At 31.8% G+C, this 18,995-nt stretch overlaps 1 protein-coding gene across 4 annotated transcripts in view; it reads right to left on the bottom strand.

Annotated features, from left to right (window-relative positions):
• The window catches only part of PJA2 (praja ring finger ubiquitin ligase 2), a 284,158-nt gene that overhangs the window by 14,081 nt on the left and 251,082 nt on the right, over positions 1-18,995 (bottom strand). For all 4 annotated transcript variants that reach the window (XM_016137236.2, XM_016137237.2, XM_016137238.2 and 1 more), the window contains 3 exons: positions 18,476-18,658; positions 8,701-8,886; positions 4,282-4,393 (listed from right to left, as the gene is read on the bottom strand). In XM_016137236.2, coding sequence (XP_015992722.2) covers positions 4,282-4,393; positions 8,701-8,886; positions 18,476-18,658 — 481 coding nt within the window. The remainder of the gene's footprint in view (positions 1-4,281; positions 4,394-8,700; positions 8,887-18,475; positions 18,659-18,995) is intronic.

The raw sequence follows: 18,995 nt of genomic DNA, 5'->3' as shown, positions 1-18,995 counted from the left end.
ATAGAGGACACTGAAGAGACACCACAGGAAGAAAGTGCTTGGCTTCTGATCCCCGTGTGACAGGCATGTGTGGCATGCATGGCTTTTGGCAGCACCACTCTTGCAACATGCACAGCTTCTCCAGTGTCTAGCTCTCGTAATGCATGAATTCAGAAATACCCAGTGGCCAGCAGATTTTTTTAGTAGCCGCCTTGGACAGTTCTGTATCATAGTGCTTGCAGTTAGACATCTCCCTGTGAAGAGCTTTTCCTAGCACCCAGCAGGGCTGATTTCCACCAAGTTCTGCCAGCGCAGCACCACAGTGACTCCTCTGCTATTCATTAAGCCACAGCTGTGCCACCTTCATCAAGGTCTGGATCCCAACCCTGAAGCAGTGATTCTTCCTTAGGTGATCTTAGCCCTATAGGTGGTGGCTGCTCCTTTTATGTGCCTTTTCTATATTCTTTATAATTACCTTTATTCCCTACTAAGCAATCCCTATTACTCTAATCTCTTGTTGTAGTTAATCATTCTTTGTATTAAACTTTCCCAGAAAGACACAGAAAATGAAAAGAGCCTGTTAGTTGTCCCTTCGTTCTCACTAACTATGGGCATGAATCTCCTCCAATTCCTTCTCAAGATAGACTCTGCAAGAATTCATCTGTGCTACACATAAAAAGAAAGGAAACTGATAGTAAGTTCCATTTTGAGAGGTTATTCTAGGTTAAATATGCTTTGATATGTGTTTGTCTCAATGGGTTTATTATTCCTTTCTGATGATTATCTGCACATGTGCAGTGCTAATAAACACCTGGAATTTTATATATATAAAAATAATTTACTGCCTCAGTACAAACATTTTTAAAGATAATCTTGGATCACTTATAAGCAGCAAGAGCAAGAAAGACCATTTTATAGACACCGCAATGAAAATCTAAAAATATGTAATTAATTTATTTATACCTTAAGAAGAACAAAATAAATTCAGGTTAGTCCAAGTGTTAGAAAAAAAACTAAATAGCCTAAACAGCCTAACTGGAACTTATGTAGGTTTAATGTAACATAATCCTTTGTCAGCATAAAATTTAATTTTTAAAGAATAAGATGTAATTTTTAAGGAATTAAGATGTATAACAATTTAATATTGATTCTGAACAAACACTGAATGTAAATTTAATAGATGATTACTAGCTGGCTGAATGCTGATTTGAATATATCTTTGAAGATAGCCATTTACTGACAGCTTTTTGCTAAGTGCTTAAACACAATCTTGTAATAACCCACAAAGTGACCTTTATCATTCTCATTTTGTAGACAAGAACCTGAAACTTAAAGAGGTTAAGTGAACTGAGGTCACACAGCCTAAACGAATCAAACTCAGACACCCATGTTCTTATCTCATGTAGTACCTTCTTACACCTCAGTGTACATAATGTACTCTGTAAGTATGGAAAGACTTTCCAAGGAATCCAAGGGCAAGGGGAGTCTCAAGATGCTCAATTTCAATTAACTTTATTATATAATCTTTCCTCAAACTAATATGCTTAAGGCTGTATCTGCAAAGTATCATGCTGTTTTTCAAAGAAGTACATTCTCCTTTGTACTTTTCCCTACTTTATAAATAAAAGCATACTTCTTACCCATTCGAAAGAGCAATCTGAAATATTAAGGTAAAACTGAACGTTAATGACTGGACAACAAATCTGTAGATGGTTTCTAATCCTCTGATTCCAAAAAAAGTGGAAGATCTAAACAACTTGTTAAGTTGATATAATCATGGCAAATTCATCAAAGAGGAATTGAGTGACAATGCTATGATAAACGCCTTCCATCCCTATCAATTTATGTGAACAAGGTTTCTCAAGTTTATATTCATGAAGATGAAAAAGTAAAATTGATGCTGAATGATGTCACATTTTAGGAATAAATAAAATTCATTCATAAAGTAATTAGGAAGGAAAAAAGCTTTCATCTCATTAAGAGATATATTTTATCAGTAAAATTTTACCTCAATTTAAACCTTTTTTTTTACATTTAAATTTTTGAACACACTGCAATGAGATGTGATAGGGTAAACAATATGACTTAGAATTTATGCTAAAAATTTTTAATGTCAACATAAACATGTGCAAATGGATACTTTTTCCCCCCAAAATTTTTTTGAGAGTGTGTTAAAAGCTTTAATATTGTTTTGAACTGAAAAATCTTCAATATTTTCTCCTATTCTCATTCAAATTTGAGACACAGCAATGAGGTAAAAGTCTATTGCCACTATTTTCACCAATAGCCACACACTGAAAAGAAAGATCAGTCTAGTATTGGAAAAATACAGAAATGAAAACAATTACTCCCCCAAAGAATTAGGGATGCTTGAGAAAAAACAAGTTAAAGCAATGTTTATCTTATTTGTTTTTGTTTGATTTAAAGACTGGTGTTAAACCTAAAAGGAAAAATAATATATTATAAATTATTTCAGCTTCATTTTTCAAGATGATGAAATAAATGCATATTAGGCACATAAAAATAAAGATTTCTAGAGACTGATAGGAAAATGGAACTGTATCGATTCTCTAGAGGTGAAACATGTCTCAACTTCAAATAAAATAAAGCAGAGCACTAAGTCTGAGGAAATAGTTAAGCTGTGAGGAAGACACTTGATGCCATTAATCAGAAGCAGGATAGATGTGTAACAGTAACTGAGAGTGGCAGTGCCACTGGGTTCCCTAAGAGCAGAAGCCAATAAACTTCTAAACTGGGAAATACTGTAATTGGCAGGATGTCGACTTCAATTTATATACACATACAGGTGGCAATCACTATTCAGTGGGAACTGCAGTTCCCTGGACATACCATGTTCTTTCTTGATTCCTGTCTTTGTCCATTCTGCTAGTGCCTTTACCTGGCATGACCTCCCACAACCAATCTCTCTGGCTCTTCTTTCAATATGCCATTCAAAATGTCACATTCCCGTAGTAACAAAAAATAAAACTTTTATTTAATTCTCAAAACTTTTTTTAAAAAAAGATATCTCATATTGTAGGAAACCATAAAAACCACTATCATAAGAATGGAAAAGACTATTTTAAGCACTGTGAAACCAGACTCTAGAACAGATATATTCCACAGTGGTTGCTTAAAATTATTTTAACTCAAAGAAGTTAGTGATCTTTAGTCTTTATATATTACACTTCTGATTTAAGTTATAGTGCTGAACCATTATTTCATATGTATCAGAATCTGGTAAGTTAAATAATTTGAGAAAAGTCCTAAGTGTATGCTGTTTCATAATGTTCTGACTTTTCTCCTAGTGTGGTCACTTTGAAAAGAATATACACTACAAAACATAACTGAGACCAATAATCTCCATGGACGATTACATACACATAAAAAAAATGATGCCGAAGCAGAGTTAATTTAAGTGCATGTGTCCGTGCACGTAAGCGTGCACGTGTGTGTGTAGACAGACAGGTCAGTTTGTCTCTATCTACCTCCCTATTATCTAATTTATGAATCTAAACTGGACTTTGTAATCTCAAAAAATTTCCTGATAAAATGCTATCATAAAATCCCTGAAAGTTACATCATTTTGTTCTCTTACTTTTGACTCATTCATGTTATTACCGTTCCTCTACTTTGGAAATCACTTTGGAAATAGTAATTTAAAGACAGACTTCTTATAATGAAATCCACTAGTGCAGTGGAAGTTCCCTAATGTGAAAATGCTTGGGCTTCTGACCTAAGGCAAATACAATTACAAACAAGTTTTTATGTTTTAGTCAAATAAGGAAAAGAAGGCAAGACAAACCTGAGAACTAAATGTGCTACATTTATTAAAGTATGTATGTATGTGGGAATGAGGTGGACTAAATTTTCTAACTGCATTAAGCAGCAAAATAGTATTTAGTTATGAGAACAGAAAAAAAAAGGAAGTGATTTATAATATATCCTTAGAGATCTTCAATTTTCAATTTCATTTCATAAATATACCTGCGCACGTGTGTATAAAATATTCAGATTCACAGACCCATATAATTCAATAGAGGAAAAGTGTATATTCTAAATGTAAGCAAAACATTTTCTATTCTGTAGTAAAAATTGGGAAATACTGCAATTTTAGGCAAATTGGCAGGATGTCAACTGCAATTTATATACATATACTGGTGGCCATCACTATTCAGTAACTGTTATTAAATTGATGAGAAAATTATTCACCTTTTCTTAAGGGCAGTTAAAAAAAACTTTAGTTTTTATCATTTTTCATCCTACCAACTTATACATGGGGCATCAGAGTCACTAAAATACCTCCATAGCCTGGGCTAAGCGTTCTTCTAGTGCCATGTAGGTGAGGAACTGAGGATCCACATAAGAAATAGCTTCAGCAACTCCTAGTCCATCCGCAAAGCCATCAAACAGACTGAAAAAAAAAAATAAAAAAACACACACACACACACAACCATGACTTGGGAAATCTTTATAATGAAGACATAATTATATTAGCATACTATAAATATACTACAAGCAGAAAACCTTAAAATATTTTAATATAAATCTTGTGAGGGGTAGGAGGAACCCAACATAAGAAAAGTTAATATAATAAGCGTTTAGACATCACTACCTCTCCCAATAGGCTGCCACACTCACCGCACAAAGTTTGTAGGGAAATGCGCTTTTCATGCTTATAGTTCTAACTCTGGGAACTGCTATAAGATAGGGTAAAGGTATTACTTTTCCCCTCCTAATTGTTTCCCACATATTTCCCCTTCTGTTTTTTTTTTTCTTAGTTTCCAATCTAAATTTAGGTGAGAACATGATAAATAGAATTATTGCATTTATTTCAATTCTACCATTAGTCAAAGCCTTTTTTCTTCTCTTACCTTGTACTGCTTAATTACTTTGGGCTTAAAAATATTTGATTTTCTCAAGTCTTTCTTATTAATCTCTTTTCTAAAAACTAGGCCTCTTCCATTATTATTCAGCTTGAAAGATATTTAGCTCCCAACTGCTCATGTTTACTTTTTTTCCTAAAAGAAGCTGTAAGCCTCTTGAAAAGAAATATGTCTTCATCTGGTGCTAATCTCTTTTCTCCACACCTAGACACACAAAGATTCTTCTTTGTCCCCTAGTCTTAGAAATACTAAGTATTTCAACACTTGGAAACCGTAAACATGTCCGCAGTCCTCTTCTTTTTAGTCTTGCTCCCTTGGAAGTTATATTAGAGTCCATTTTTTTTTTTTTTTCAATTATTCTCTACCTAATTCCAAACTTCCGCTTAAGCTCTTGACCCAAGTTTTTAGTTTTCTGCAGGGCACTTTAGCTCTCAATGAACTCCCACCACCTCAAATCCAAGATCTCCAAAACTAGTTTATTTTGTCTACCTAAAAGCAAACATCTGTTGACTTCCATGTTCCTATCAGATATTGTAGTCAGAAACATCCAGTTACACAAGCTAGCTCAAAACAGTTTTGATGTCAACCTTTGTGTAATCATTAAAATTAAAAACCTACTGTCAAGAGAAACAATAACATGTAGCATATATTACAGTAATATCTATAAATAAGCAGATATATGGCACAAAGGAACAGACATTCTCATACAATCACAGATTTTGGAATTAGAATTAAAACTAAGAATTAGTAAATTAGTGAATCCAACCTCCCTTGCAATACTAGACCTTCTTCGTCTAGCAGTGAGATATACTGCAAAGAGGAAGAGCCATGTCGACAGTAAGACAGGAATTTAACTTCACATTTAACTGAATAATATGTGAAAATTTTAAAATAAATGAGTAGATGTACTACAGTGCCTAGCACAGAAATGGCACTAGAGTAGACATTTGAGAAACAATGGAACGATTCCTTTCCATATGAAAAATACACTGCTTTCCAAAGTGGTAGGTGCCAGTGTGGAAAAGCCTTGTTAGAAGTCTAGACACTCAAAGCATGGTTGTAATTTGTTCGCTGCAGAGTAATTAGCTAATATTAAAATTCTAGTATCGTTTATTTGGCAATCACCATGGTAATAACTGTTTCAGACAAAAATCACTAATGATACTAAAACTGGTAGATAGAAGTTTGATAGTTTGAAAAGAAACTGATTATTTATATAGTCTCAAAGTATCTTCCCACTGGATACTTATTAATTATAAAGGGAAAAATGGCAACTGTACAGTGAAGCAATCTGAAAGACAGCATTTTAACCAAGTGATCAGAATTAACATCACTGGTAATGGGGCAATTCAATATCACGTGTCTTCTGACATGAACTGAGAAGAACAAAACATCACTTCTATGGTGCTCCTGTTAACTCGAATCTACTCTTTGTATCAGAAAACTCCAACTTAAGAAACATTCTACAAATGACCTGAGTTTCAAAAATGTCAAGGTTATGAAAGACAAAGAAAGACTGACAAAATGTTCAAGATTAAGAGACTAAAGAAACTTGGTACATAAATGCAATGAGTGGTCCTGGATTGAACTAAAAAAAATTTTCCTCTAATGGCATCAGTGGGATAGCTACAGAAATTTGAATAAGGTCTGTAGATTAGGTAATAGTATTGTTTCAGTGTTAATCTAATTTTGACAATTTTACTGTGTTATATTCATGGGTAAAGAGGCATCAAAAAATACTACAAATAAAGAGAATATAGATATTAAGAAATAAAGAAAAAAGAATAACACAAATGTGGTAAATGTTAACATTTAGAGAATCTTAGTAAAAAATATAAGAGAATTCTTTGCATTATTTTTGCTATTTTTCTCTAAGTCTAAAATGATTTCATAATAGTTTAAAACATTGTTAAACCATGGTTATATCTAAACAAAATTAATTTCTTACAACCTTATTAGGTTAACAATTATAACCCCAATTTCTGGTAGGAAGACAAAGGGTTAAGGAAGTCATTGAAGAATAAATAAATGGTACAGCTGGGGTTTGTCTACATCCCAAGCCTGCATTTTTTCCACATCAACTCCTACCACACCAATTTATGAAATACTTTCTTGGTATCCTACAACACTTCTGTGACTTCACCAAAACAAATAAACAAACTTTTGATAGGGATTTTTCAAATTTCCTTTGAACTAAACTAAAATACCAAAAGTTTCATTTTTTTTTCTATGTAGTTGTAAAACTGAAAAAAATACGTGTCAAATTTTGGCTTTAGAGATAAGAACTGCTGCTGTTTGCACGTCTTTTCCTTTTAGTTGTCAAAATGACATGCTATTTTAATATGAACGTCAAACCATATTTTCACCTTATCAACCTTCAGCTAGCACCAAATACAGTATCCTATAGACAAATGAGGTATTGTCATATCTAGATAAAATTTAAAAATTTTGTCTTAAAAATCAATGGCAAAATGTTTTTCATAAAAAACAAATGAACAAACCAAACAAATTACCTTTTAAGCTTCCCCAATTTGGAAACCATTAGAATCTAAAATCTTAACACAAGAGCCATATCTAGAAAGATAGTCAATTAATTAGAACCTAAGAATTTTCAAATAAGTTAAAATTATATTCAATAAAGGCCTCAATTATTCTAATTCAAATTTGTATGTTGTACAACCCTTTTTGAAAGTTTATAGAGACATATATCAAGATCTTTAGAAATATCACATTTCTTAGTAATATCACCTCTATAAATCTGTCCTAAAGAAATAATCTGAAGTACAGAACCCAGTTTATAGGAGGGAAAAGTTCACTGCACTATTTCAATAGAGAAATGATCAATTAAATTTTAGTGCATCTACATAATGGAGGTGTAAAAAATTATTCTTACAAAATTTTGAAAATGTGCAATAGAAAAAATGTCCTCCTCTGAAACCATAATTGCCTCCCAACATGCGCAGATGATGCTTAACAGACAATTCTGTCATCTGCTAAGTTTTTTGAGGAATGGCTTTGTATAAAGGAGATGTAAGACATCAGAATAAACAAAGAGTTCAGTAAAAGGGTAATAGGCAGACATAAGAGAAGGAGGAAGAGAAGAGAGCATCAAGATCAGCAAGACTACGACTAGGTGAAGCCACTAATTTTCTATGCTTGGGAAGCCAGATAATGCATTTTGGAGAGTTAGGATGTTTAATACAGAATTACAAATTATTTGTGTGGCTGTGCTAACAATTCATTTCTACTTCCACAAAATGGTCAGTAAAAATCTGCTCTGCACATATAATTCCCCCCCCCCCCCCCAAGGAGTGAGAATAGGAAACGGTAAGGAGGATTTCAAGATGCTGAGCTTTGTGTCTGGAATGATTTGGAGAAGGACAAAATAGCTAGACACACAGAAAGAGAAACTGAAGACATATAGGAGGCCTTAAAAACGTAAGAAATATGCAGTTATCAGAGGATATAAACGAGTTATTCTTTTATTATCTTTATAATTATTATATTTAGAACTATACTAAGTGCTACATTTAGCATATAAAGCTAAATTTAAAAGTGGGAAACCTCAATCCATGAGCGTATAATTCACTACGATATAAGGTTAGCTTCAAGAGTGTTAAAGGTCAAAGAAGAAAGAGGTCACTGTCCGGAATAAGTAGGAAGGAGTTCACGTAAGAAATGACATCTGAAATGAGCTTTGGAGAGGAAGACTGACAAATTGGAAAATAAGAATACTTCTAAGCTATAAGAGATTCAGTTTTCATAATTTAGAGTCATGAACTAATCCTACTCAATGAACAATTAAACATGGCAATAACACTGTGTTGTTACATACCTCCAGTCCACATCTAAATCTTCACTCACACTAGAATCATCCTCAAGGTTGTTGTTACCATCCAGCATGAAAGCTTCTGGCTGCGCAAATTCATTGGTGGGCTCATTTCCCTCATCGCTGCTGCTTTCATTGACTTCACTGTACTGTAACCAAGGAATTTCTCCCTCTTCCAAGGATGTCTGTTCCCTAACACAAATATTTTAAGAAAAAAAAAAATATTATTTTGAAGTACATCACAAAATCTTCTTTAAAGAGTTCTATTTAGTCCAAGTCTTCCTATGAGTTCTAACCTCTTGGTACTTACATGATTTTTAAAATCTGTTTTAACTATAAAAATACTTAAAAGGGAAGCAAATGTGTTATAAGGTCACATGTATGCATAAATAGCTCCTAATTACATAAGAATCTATTTATTTGATATACGAATGCGCTAATCTCCTATATTTCCTTTTTCTTGCAGGAGAAAAATAAAGAAAAATTCACCCTAGACAAATGTAATTTTTAAACACTGATCTTGAATAGTTTCCCTTCATAGTTAAATAAAATTCAAATTCCTCAGCCTGGCTTACAAATCCCTACATAATACATGCATCCTTCTTGGCCCTCTTCTCATCACTCTTCCCCTCATTGACTATACTCCTATTATTATTTCTACTCTTGGAACATATGGAGATCATTTCTACTTTGGGGCCATTTCCTGTACCTGAAATGTCCTTTCACCAGATTTTTACACAGCTACTCCCTCCTTGATACCCAGATCAGAAGTAAATATCACTTCTTCAAAAAAGCCTGCCCTGACCACTCATTTTAATTAAGTCTCTAGTCATTGGTTATCAAGTCACTCTGCTTATTTTCATTATAGAACTTACTTTTACTTATCATTTTATTTGTTTATGGTCAATCTCTCTCCTACAAGAAAATAAGCTCACAGGGACAGGAACAAATAAATCAATGGTCCAGATAAAGAAAATAAAGAAGAGATAAAAGAAGCATCTCGAACAGTGGAGAAAAAGGTTATTCAGTAAGTGATACTGGAACAACTGGGTGTCTACCTGAAGGAAGGGAGGTTATATCTCTTTCATTATTTACCCTTAATAAATTACAGATCTACTCTTTAAAAATGCATGTGTACCCTCCCCCAGCACTAAAACAATATACTAAAAGAATCACTAGAGAAATCTTTACAAAAACATGTGTCATTCCAAGTATGATTCAAAACCTCGAAGACATAGACTGTTAAATTAACAACATGTTATTGACGAAGACTCTCATGGAAAAGTCAAAATACCAAAAATTTGGACACAAAGATCAAATTGTGAAAAATTAATTATAAAACATGAGGGGAAAAAAGGCATTTCAGGACTGCAGTGAACTGGACAAAAGGGGTGTTGTGAATTTATACAGAAAAGTATACTAGTATGATTTCCTTATTTAACAGAAAATACCTTTTAGTATACCAAAAGAAGTAAAATTTTAGAGGCAAAGTTGAATTTTAGTTTGCATTTTGAGAAACAATGTTATTTAACAATTTACATATTTTAACTTTATGAATAACTATAATTAAAATTCTATTTATTCTATTGTGCTAATTTAAAACTTTTGGGGTAAAAACATTTATACAATGTCCACATATAAAAATCAACACATTTTAAATACATAGAAACAGTATCTCTTTACATACCTAAACTAATAAATGTTCAACTCCAGACCCTAAACTACACTTCAGAATAACAGGTTTATAAGATTTAGTATCTAGTATAGCCAGTCTAGTCAAGTCAGAGAAATAAGCCTAACAAAATATACTTATTGTGTTAAAGATTTAACATCAAATATATATAGATAGTGAATGTTTTCCTTTTATGCATAATTAGGTCCAATGAAAATTTTAACCCAAAATAAATTTAAAATACAAAATCAAACTAAAAATTCCTAAGCAAAAAATCTTTGTTCACACTTTGAAAGGACTTGCCACACTGTATTTTAACTCTTCTGATGACTGAGAGCTTCTCAAAAGTGTACAGTGTTGTCTCTCATCACTGTAGCTTCACCCCCTATAACAACTGGTTGGCATGTAGTAGGTACTCTATCACTGTATGTACTGCAAATGTAATAATAGATCCTTGAAAAACAATCTTTAAAAAAACAAATAACTTAGAGATTGAGCCTGGAATAGTCCTCGGAAATTTTTGTTATTTCTAATGTACTCCTACAAAAAACACATTCCTTTTTTCCTATTACACAGACATCAAAATGACTTACTCTGTACTTCAGATACATTCTATAATTCTCAAAAATATATTGGTAAAAATGATTCAGTATAAGAAATATTAATTTATAGGTCTTTTAAATTCAAAGAACAAAAAAACTAAATCATTTGAATCTAAAAAATTTATAATGCCATTAATAGTCTTTCACTATATAAGGAATTCTTAGCTACATATTTTGCTTAAATATTTGATTCTGTGTTTAATGATTCATTATAATACAGTTAAAGAAACAGAAAGTGGTATATGGCATATGCTTTCAACATGTTATACAAAATTGGTATAAATTCCTATCTTTAACATGTTAGCAGGCTAGAAGAAGGGCAACCTACTGGACAAGAGTTGTCTTAATAGTATAATAAAAGGAATTTTGCTAGTAAAAAAAAGATTCTGAACAATAATAAAGTCAAAGTATTTTTCACTCCGTGTAGCTAACAAATACCTCCACGGGACTGTAAGCATATAATATAAATTTAAATTCTTCAAATACCTTGAAGATATTCAGAGTAGTATCTCGGTCTTCTTCCTCTCTTTCTATACGTACGTACGTATGTAGGTACACACACACACGCACACTCTCTCTCTCTCTCTTTCTCACAAAAATTTAGACCTTCAATACCCTTTCTTCATTTTAATAATTCAAAAATCACCAAAATGCCATTACAATGTTATGTAGTAATATATGAGACTTAAGACACATTATCGAATCATGTCCCCAAATGGTCAATTCTAAAAAAGCAATTCATGAGATGGAAGATTGGAAGCCTGTGCATATGCCACCACCACCAAAGTCACAGGTATTTCACCTAGGAAGGGAAATTGACAACTTGTCCTTTTATTTTTGCATTTTTCAGTACAGCTGAGAGAAAATGAACGCTGCTACCACGACAGGAAGCTGAAAATGCCCCATCATGTATCCCCACAACCTAATTACAGTAAAAATCCTAAAAGACAATCAGCATCATCTATTCTCTTGACTACAAGCTACAGTTACCTCAAAGCTTCGGACAGACTGCTGCTCCCTCCCAGAAAACGGATTAAAGATCCCCACCCTTCAATAACAAAAACTAAATTTTATAACATTCTATGAATAGAAATATTAAAAGTATCAAAATATATTAATAAACTAATACTGAATATTTTAGAGATTTTTATTACAAAGTTTTAAAATATGCTATCATATAATCATATGTCACTGAATTTTCTGAGAAATGCAAATGAAAGGCAGACAAATCAAATTAAACCCCTGAAAATACTAACTACTCTGATTTTATAAATCCACATGCCTTCCCATAGCTAATGAATTATCAATTTGAATATCTATTATCTGTAGCACAGAATTTAAAATCTTTGGGTTAATATCAACATTTTAAATAGCTAAGGCTTTCATAAAATAATTTAGCTATAAGAAATTCATTTTATAAAATCCTGAAGAGCATAATGAACATTCTTAATTAACTGGTATTTAATTAACTGGTTTCCATTTTATGACAAGACACATGTTAAGTTGTTGCCAAGCTTTAGGTATAAACTCACTCTTAATAATTCTAATTGTTTAGCAAATTTTTATGGCAAATCCCTATCTTGAATGGGTGGGTAAAAAATGATATTTCCTTGTGATCTTAATGTACATTTCTTTGATTACTAATGATCTAAGCATCTTTTGATATTTTTATTTACCATTAATATCTCCTCTTCAGTGATTTAGCTGCTTAACGTTTTGATCAGTTTGGAGTTAGACTCTCATTTTTTTTTTTTTTTACTGATTTCAAGGAGTTCTTTATACATTCTGCATATTAAAACTTTATATTCTACAAATATATTCTGTAAGTTTTTTTCTTTCTTTTTCAGGTCCTCTTTTCTTTTATAATTTTATTTAAGATTTTGACATGAATTTTAATGAAAAAAATACTTATAATTTTCTTCACATACTCTTGGTACTAGGATTGTACTGGCCTTATTAGAATGACTTGGAGAAATAGTTATTTTTCTATTCTTTCAAAAAGTAGAGTGACATGATCCTTATAAGTTTAAGAGAATTCAGCTCTAAAACCATCTGTATCAGTTTTCTCCATTTCTCATTTAGAAAAAAAAAAGTGCACCTCACTACCAATGTTAATTTAACATCACGCGTAGGAGTGCTGTTTTCTAGGATTTGACATTTTCAGAGATTGAGCATTGCCATATTTTGTAAAGGGAAGTACCACTACTAAAAACAGAATGCTATAAACAGAATGATGTCATTTGTTTCCAAAGACTATCAATATAGTACAGTGATGCAAAAATAATAATAAAAGCCAGATATTTCATGACAAACTTTAGGGTTAGGGTTCGGACTGTAATCTGCGAGTTATTTCGAGGTAAACGGGAAATGGGTTAAACCACTGATTACATATCTGTGGTATAATAGTACTCAGTCTTTCTATTTCTTCCTGAATTGTTTTGGTGAATTCCATTCTTCTAGAAATTTTCAAATTTAAAGTTTACAGTACTCTTTTTTAGTCTATCCAATCTTTGCTCTGCAGCTATATCCACTTTTGTATTTCAGTATTGTTTATTTGTGCCTTGTCTTTACTCTCTTGTTCACTACTCAAATAGACTGCCTATTTTTTAAAGTTTCAAATTCTGATTTATTTAATCCTCTCTACTATAGCTGTCTTCTACTTCATTGATTTTTTGCTTTTATCTTTCCTATTCTAATTCTTATCTCCTTTTTTTATGCTAACATTTCTTTGCTATTTTAAGTTAAATAAACAGTCTCCTTATCAGCTTTTTGTCTTTTCTAACACAAGCATTTTTAAAGGTAAGTTTCCCTTTAAATACCAATTTCATTGTTTCCCACAAATTTTGATTGGTGGTAATTTCATTATCATTGACTTATGAACATTTAAACTTCTATTTTGATTTCTTCTTTGTTGTGGTTACTCAGAAGAATGGATAATTTAAAACGCATAGGATTTTTACAAGTTTATATTTTATTTATTTCTAAGTTAATAGCATTATGGTAAAAAATAGTCTGCAGTTATTGATTCTTTGAAACATGTCAATTTGTTCTTTGTAGCCTAGTACATGTTCAGTTTTTACGTGTCTGTGTAGTCCACAGGATGTGGTGTTCATTAAACCATGCTTAAATGAGTTGTTCAAATCTAAAGATAGATGAATTTTATTTCCATAAATCATCAGTAATTGAGAAAGGTATTTAAAAATTTCCCAAAATGATAGGAAATTTGTTAATATTCTCTAGTTTGGTCAAATTTTGATTTATATATCGAGTCTATTTTATTAAGTGCATTAAAGTTAAAAACTGCTACATTTTACTGGTAATTTTAACTTATTATATAGTGACCCACATTCTCCCCAATAATATTTTTTTAAGTTCTCTTTGCTAATGTTAATATAACTATTCAACTTTTTAAAAAGTTAGTATTTGCCTGAAATATTTTCTATCCTTTTACTTTCAATCTTTCTGTATACTTACACTTTAAGTATGTCTTCTGTAAACATTTAACTATAAAAAGAAATCCATCTGATTAGAAGCTTTATCTTTTATAACCAAAAAAAAAAGGCAATTTATATTTATTGCAGAACTTGTTCCTACATCCTACATTTTTCATCTGTATTTTTCTTTTTTAATGCATTTTTATTCCCTTCTTTACTTTTATTTGGATTGACTTTAAATGTTCTTTTTTCCACTCTTATTTCCTTTTTTCCTCCTCTACAGGAGGAAAAAATATACACTACATTTATTATTATACTGGTTATTCTTAAAATTTTGCCATACAAATTTAACTTATGTCAAAAGTTAACTTTCTGTTAGAATAACTGTAATCAACAGGGCATGTAATAATAAATGTTGGAGAGGATGTGGAGAAAAAGGAACCCTCACACAATGCTGGTGGGACTGCAAATTAGTACAGCCACTATGGAAAATAGTAGGGAGGTTCCTCAAAAAAAACTAAGAATTGATCTACCTACCATATGACCCAGCAATCCCTCTACTGGGTATTTAGCCCAAAGACCTGAAAACTCATATCTGAAAAGATATTTGCATACCGATGTTCATAGCAGCATTATTCGCAGTGGCCAGGACAGGGAAACAATTAAAGTGTCCTACAATAGATGATTGGATAAAGAAGCTGTGGTACATATATATACAATGGACTATTACTCAGTCATAAGAAGAGATGAAATACTGCCATTTGCGACAACCTGGACCTTGAGATAATCACGCAAAGCGAAATAAGCCAGACAGAAAAAGTTGAAAACCACGTGTTATCACTTATATGTGGGATATAAATCTAAACACAACAAATGGACAGGACAAACAGAGACTCATGGACAAGGACAATAGACTAGTGGTTACCAAAGGGTAGCGGGGAGGGGCAAGAAGCAAAATACAAACAAAGAAACAAACTTAACTTTCAACCCTCTCCAAAACAATACACTTCGACTCTGATCTTCTCCATCAACTTAAATACTATTGCTGTCCAGCGTTTTAGTTCTGTCTAGCTCATCTCCTACCTTTATTTTTTAACTAAATCACTGTTCTGTTATTGTAGGATATCAATGCAAGTAGCTGATGACTTCCAAAAGTGTTTCTGTTTGTAGTTATATATCTCTATATTTAACTATAATCTGGGAGATTTCCCTTAAATTTGTAAATTAAATATCCAAGTGTCTACTTATCATCTGCATGTCTATCTAACTGGCACATAAAACTTCCAAAAGGAGTTCCTACTCCCCAGTTTTCTCCCCAGACTTCCTCATCTCTGTTGATGACATTGACATATAACTAATGTTCAAACCAAAAAACTCAGTGTAACTGATTGATTCCTCATTCTCCCTCATTTTACACCCAGTACATTCTATTATTTACGACTTGAAAATATTCTCGAGCCAGTTTACTTTTCTTAATTCTCACTATCATCCCCTCATCCAACAGTCTAACTCATCCCCTATCTCCTTTTTAACTAGTCCCAATTCAACTACAACAAAACAGCTAGTGATTTTTTAAAAATGTGTTTCGATTACTTCTCCACTTAAAATCTCACTGATCTCTGACTAAATTCCAGATGTTATATGTCCTGTATAGTCTGGTTCCTGTCCATGTCATCCCATACCACTTTTTACTCATTCACTTAAGCCCTACTACTTTCACACATGCTAAACCATTTCTTTTTCAAAACCTCTGCTCTTACCTTTCTTTTTGCCTAGAAAGCTCTTCCTTAAAATTGCTAATTCTCTTTTAGATCTCAACTCAAAAGTCAATTCCTAAGAGAAGTCTTCCTTGACCATTCTAATTAATGTAGGCCTCTATCGGTTACTTCTTGTCACATTAGTGTTTTATTTCCTTCACAATTATCATCACAGTTTGTCACTTATCATTCTTGTATCTTGTTTATCATGTGCCTCTCCCACTACGATGTGAGCTTCAAAAGGGAATCTTATTTGTGTTGTTCATGGAATAATCCCAGGATCCAGCACATATTAAATGCTCCATAAATATGTTAAATAAATAAATACTATTACAAATTACATATAAAACAATAATGCTCAGGAAACTAAATAATTGTGATTAAAGAAGATTGAACTTACAAATCAGGAAGAGCAAAAAACTCCACCCCAACCTACTACTGTTTAAATCAATCATGTCTGCAAATTTCTTTCTTTACAGATTTTCTAATATATATTACTCCCAGATTAATTTCATTTATGTTTTGTAGATTAATATCTATATTTGTAAGAAATTTTAACTTACGTATTATCTCTATCTCATTTTATTTATAATTGGTACACTGTAAAAAATTATCATTGAAAATGTGAACTGACAAGACAAAGTAGAACTTCATTATTCAAATTAAAAATTATTTTATAAAAAAAATTTTCTATCAACTGGAGACACATAGCATTTTTACTGTGAGATTTTAATGCATCCTAAATACAGTTCAATTTATTTTAAAATAAAAATTTTTCTTTAACATCATATCTTGTAACTTAATTATAATGTTAATTTTTAAGTTAACTAAAGCAACATTAAAAGCACTAAATAAAGCTAATAATAATAAAAAAGGAATTCTCTCAAGCTGGAAATTTATACCTTTTGAGAATTATAAATTTTAACGTTAATAAAGATTTTTTTCTAAAAAAAGATATTCACCAAAACACATCCCCTGAGACTAAAAATAGAATGAACCAATTATCAGAGAAAAATTTTAAAATTATGAGAGATACTCCATCACAATAAAACGTCAAGCCTAGCAGGGTTCAAAAGAAAATACTAACAACCTTTAAAGGAATAAATAAGATATTTAAAGAATTTTTTAAGAGTAAATAAGCTTTTTAAACACCAAAAGATTTAAAAAGAAAAAAAATAGGATACACATTCTTTTAGCAAAGCAGGTATCAAACTGTTACTGAGACAAAAAACTAGATAATTTGCACTGTGTCTCAATATAAACATCCTATGTAAAATATTAGCAAACGGACTTCAGTAGCTCGCTAAAACAAAAATAAATCATGACTATGAGATCATGTTGAGTTTACTTCAAGAAGCAAGGGAAGTTAAATAAATATTAGGAAATCTAGTAACAAAATTATTCCTCATGATTACCAGGTCAAAAGTGAAAAATTATTTATGATCATTTCCATTGATGCTAAAAAGACTTTAACAATCTTGCTAGAATTCTGCAAAATAATAATAGAGGAATACTTCCTTAGTGTGTTTTAAAAATATGTGTGTATTTATGTATATCAACCTAAAAGCCAGAATCATTCTTACTGGTAAAATACTAGAGCAAGGGTTGGTAAACTATGGTCTATAGGTTATTTCTAGCTCATCGCCTGTTTTTATAAATAAAATTTTGTTTGAAGAGTTACACCCATTCGTTAACATATTGTCTATGGCTACTTTCGCACTATAATGGTAGAGTTGAGTAGTTACAATAGAAACTAGCAACCAGGAGGAAAATATTTGCTATCTGGCCCTTCACAGTATAAAAGTTTGACAACCCCTATACTAAAGCATTCCCACTAATGTTAGAAAAAGACAAAGATGTTTGTCATCAATCACTGATTCCTGGAGATCCCATCTAATGCAATTAGACATCCAACTAACATTCAATTTTTGCAACTGCCTCCATTTCTGTGAATATTATCACTAATTTCCCTCTGAGGATATCCCTTATCCCTTGCCATTATCTCCACTCTATAGCAACGGCAGTTCTAATTCACTCATACCTAACTTAAACAAAGTGATCTTTTAAATGACCAAGTTTTCTTTAATAAAGCCAAGTGAAACACAGTGTACCTCAATAAGAGATAATGAAATTACCAGTCTTTTCAATCTGTTTTTTTTTGTAAAATACCAAAAGTATAATGAAAAAAATCAGTAGGACCTACTTGTCCTATGCAGTAGTTATAAATGCAATTAATAGCATACCCAATATTTGAATGTGATATATAGTATTCTTGTATAATACATGAAAAATAATAAATCTCACTGTTAAACATACCCTTCCTGAAGAGATAGTTCTTGGTTTTCTTCAGGACCACTGCTATCACTCTGTAGTTCTGGTTCATTCTCATCTTTTCCTGGAAGAGTCTCCCAGCTTTCATCACTCGAGGATTGATCTTTTTCTGTACCAGAAAATCGATGAGGCAAAGAAGCAGACCATTCTCCATCACTACATTCTGAACTGCAAATTTAAAACAGAAATGAAATGAATCATCATTACATGTGCATTTATCAAATGGAGCATTAACCAGGCAACATGGTATAGAGTGGACTACTGATGTCTCACATGTATCATTAAGTGTTAATTCAATTTTTTAAATATTAAAAAAAAGAAAACACAAATATACTAAGTAGATTTAACTTTTTCAAATATAAACATAGCATATGGCAAGTAATGAAATTACCAATTTATTATTTTTTCATTAAAGTAAATAATTCGATGGTGCTTAGATATAGGTTCTTCATATTTTAGACATATTTCTGAATACAGTTTTAAATATAACTTGGTAATTACAAAT

Source organism: Rousettus aegyptiacus, unplaced genomic scaffold, assembly GCF_014176215.1.
Source record: "Rousettus aegyptiacus isolate mRouAeg1 unplaced genomic scaffold, mRouAeg1.p scaffold_m13_p_8, whole genome shotgun sequence".
NCBI classification, from domain to species: Eukaryota; Metazoa; Chordata; class Mammalia; order Chiroptera; family Pteropodidae; genus Rousettus; species Rousettus aegyptiacus.
This window is presented reverse-complemented; position numbering and strand designations above follow the sequence as displayed.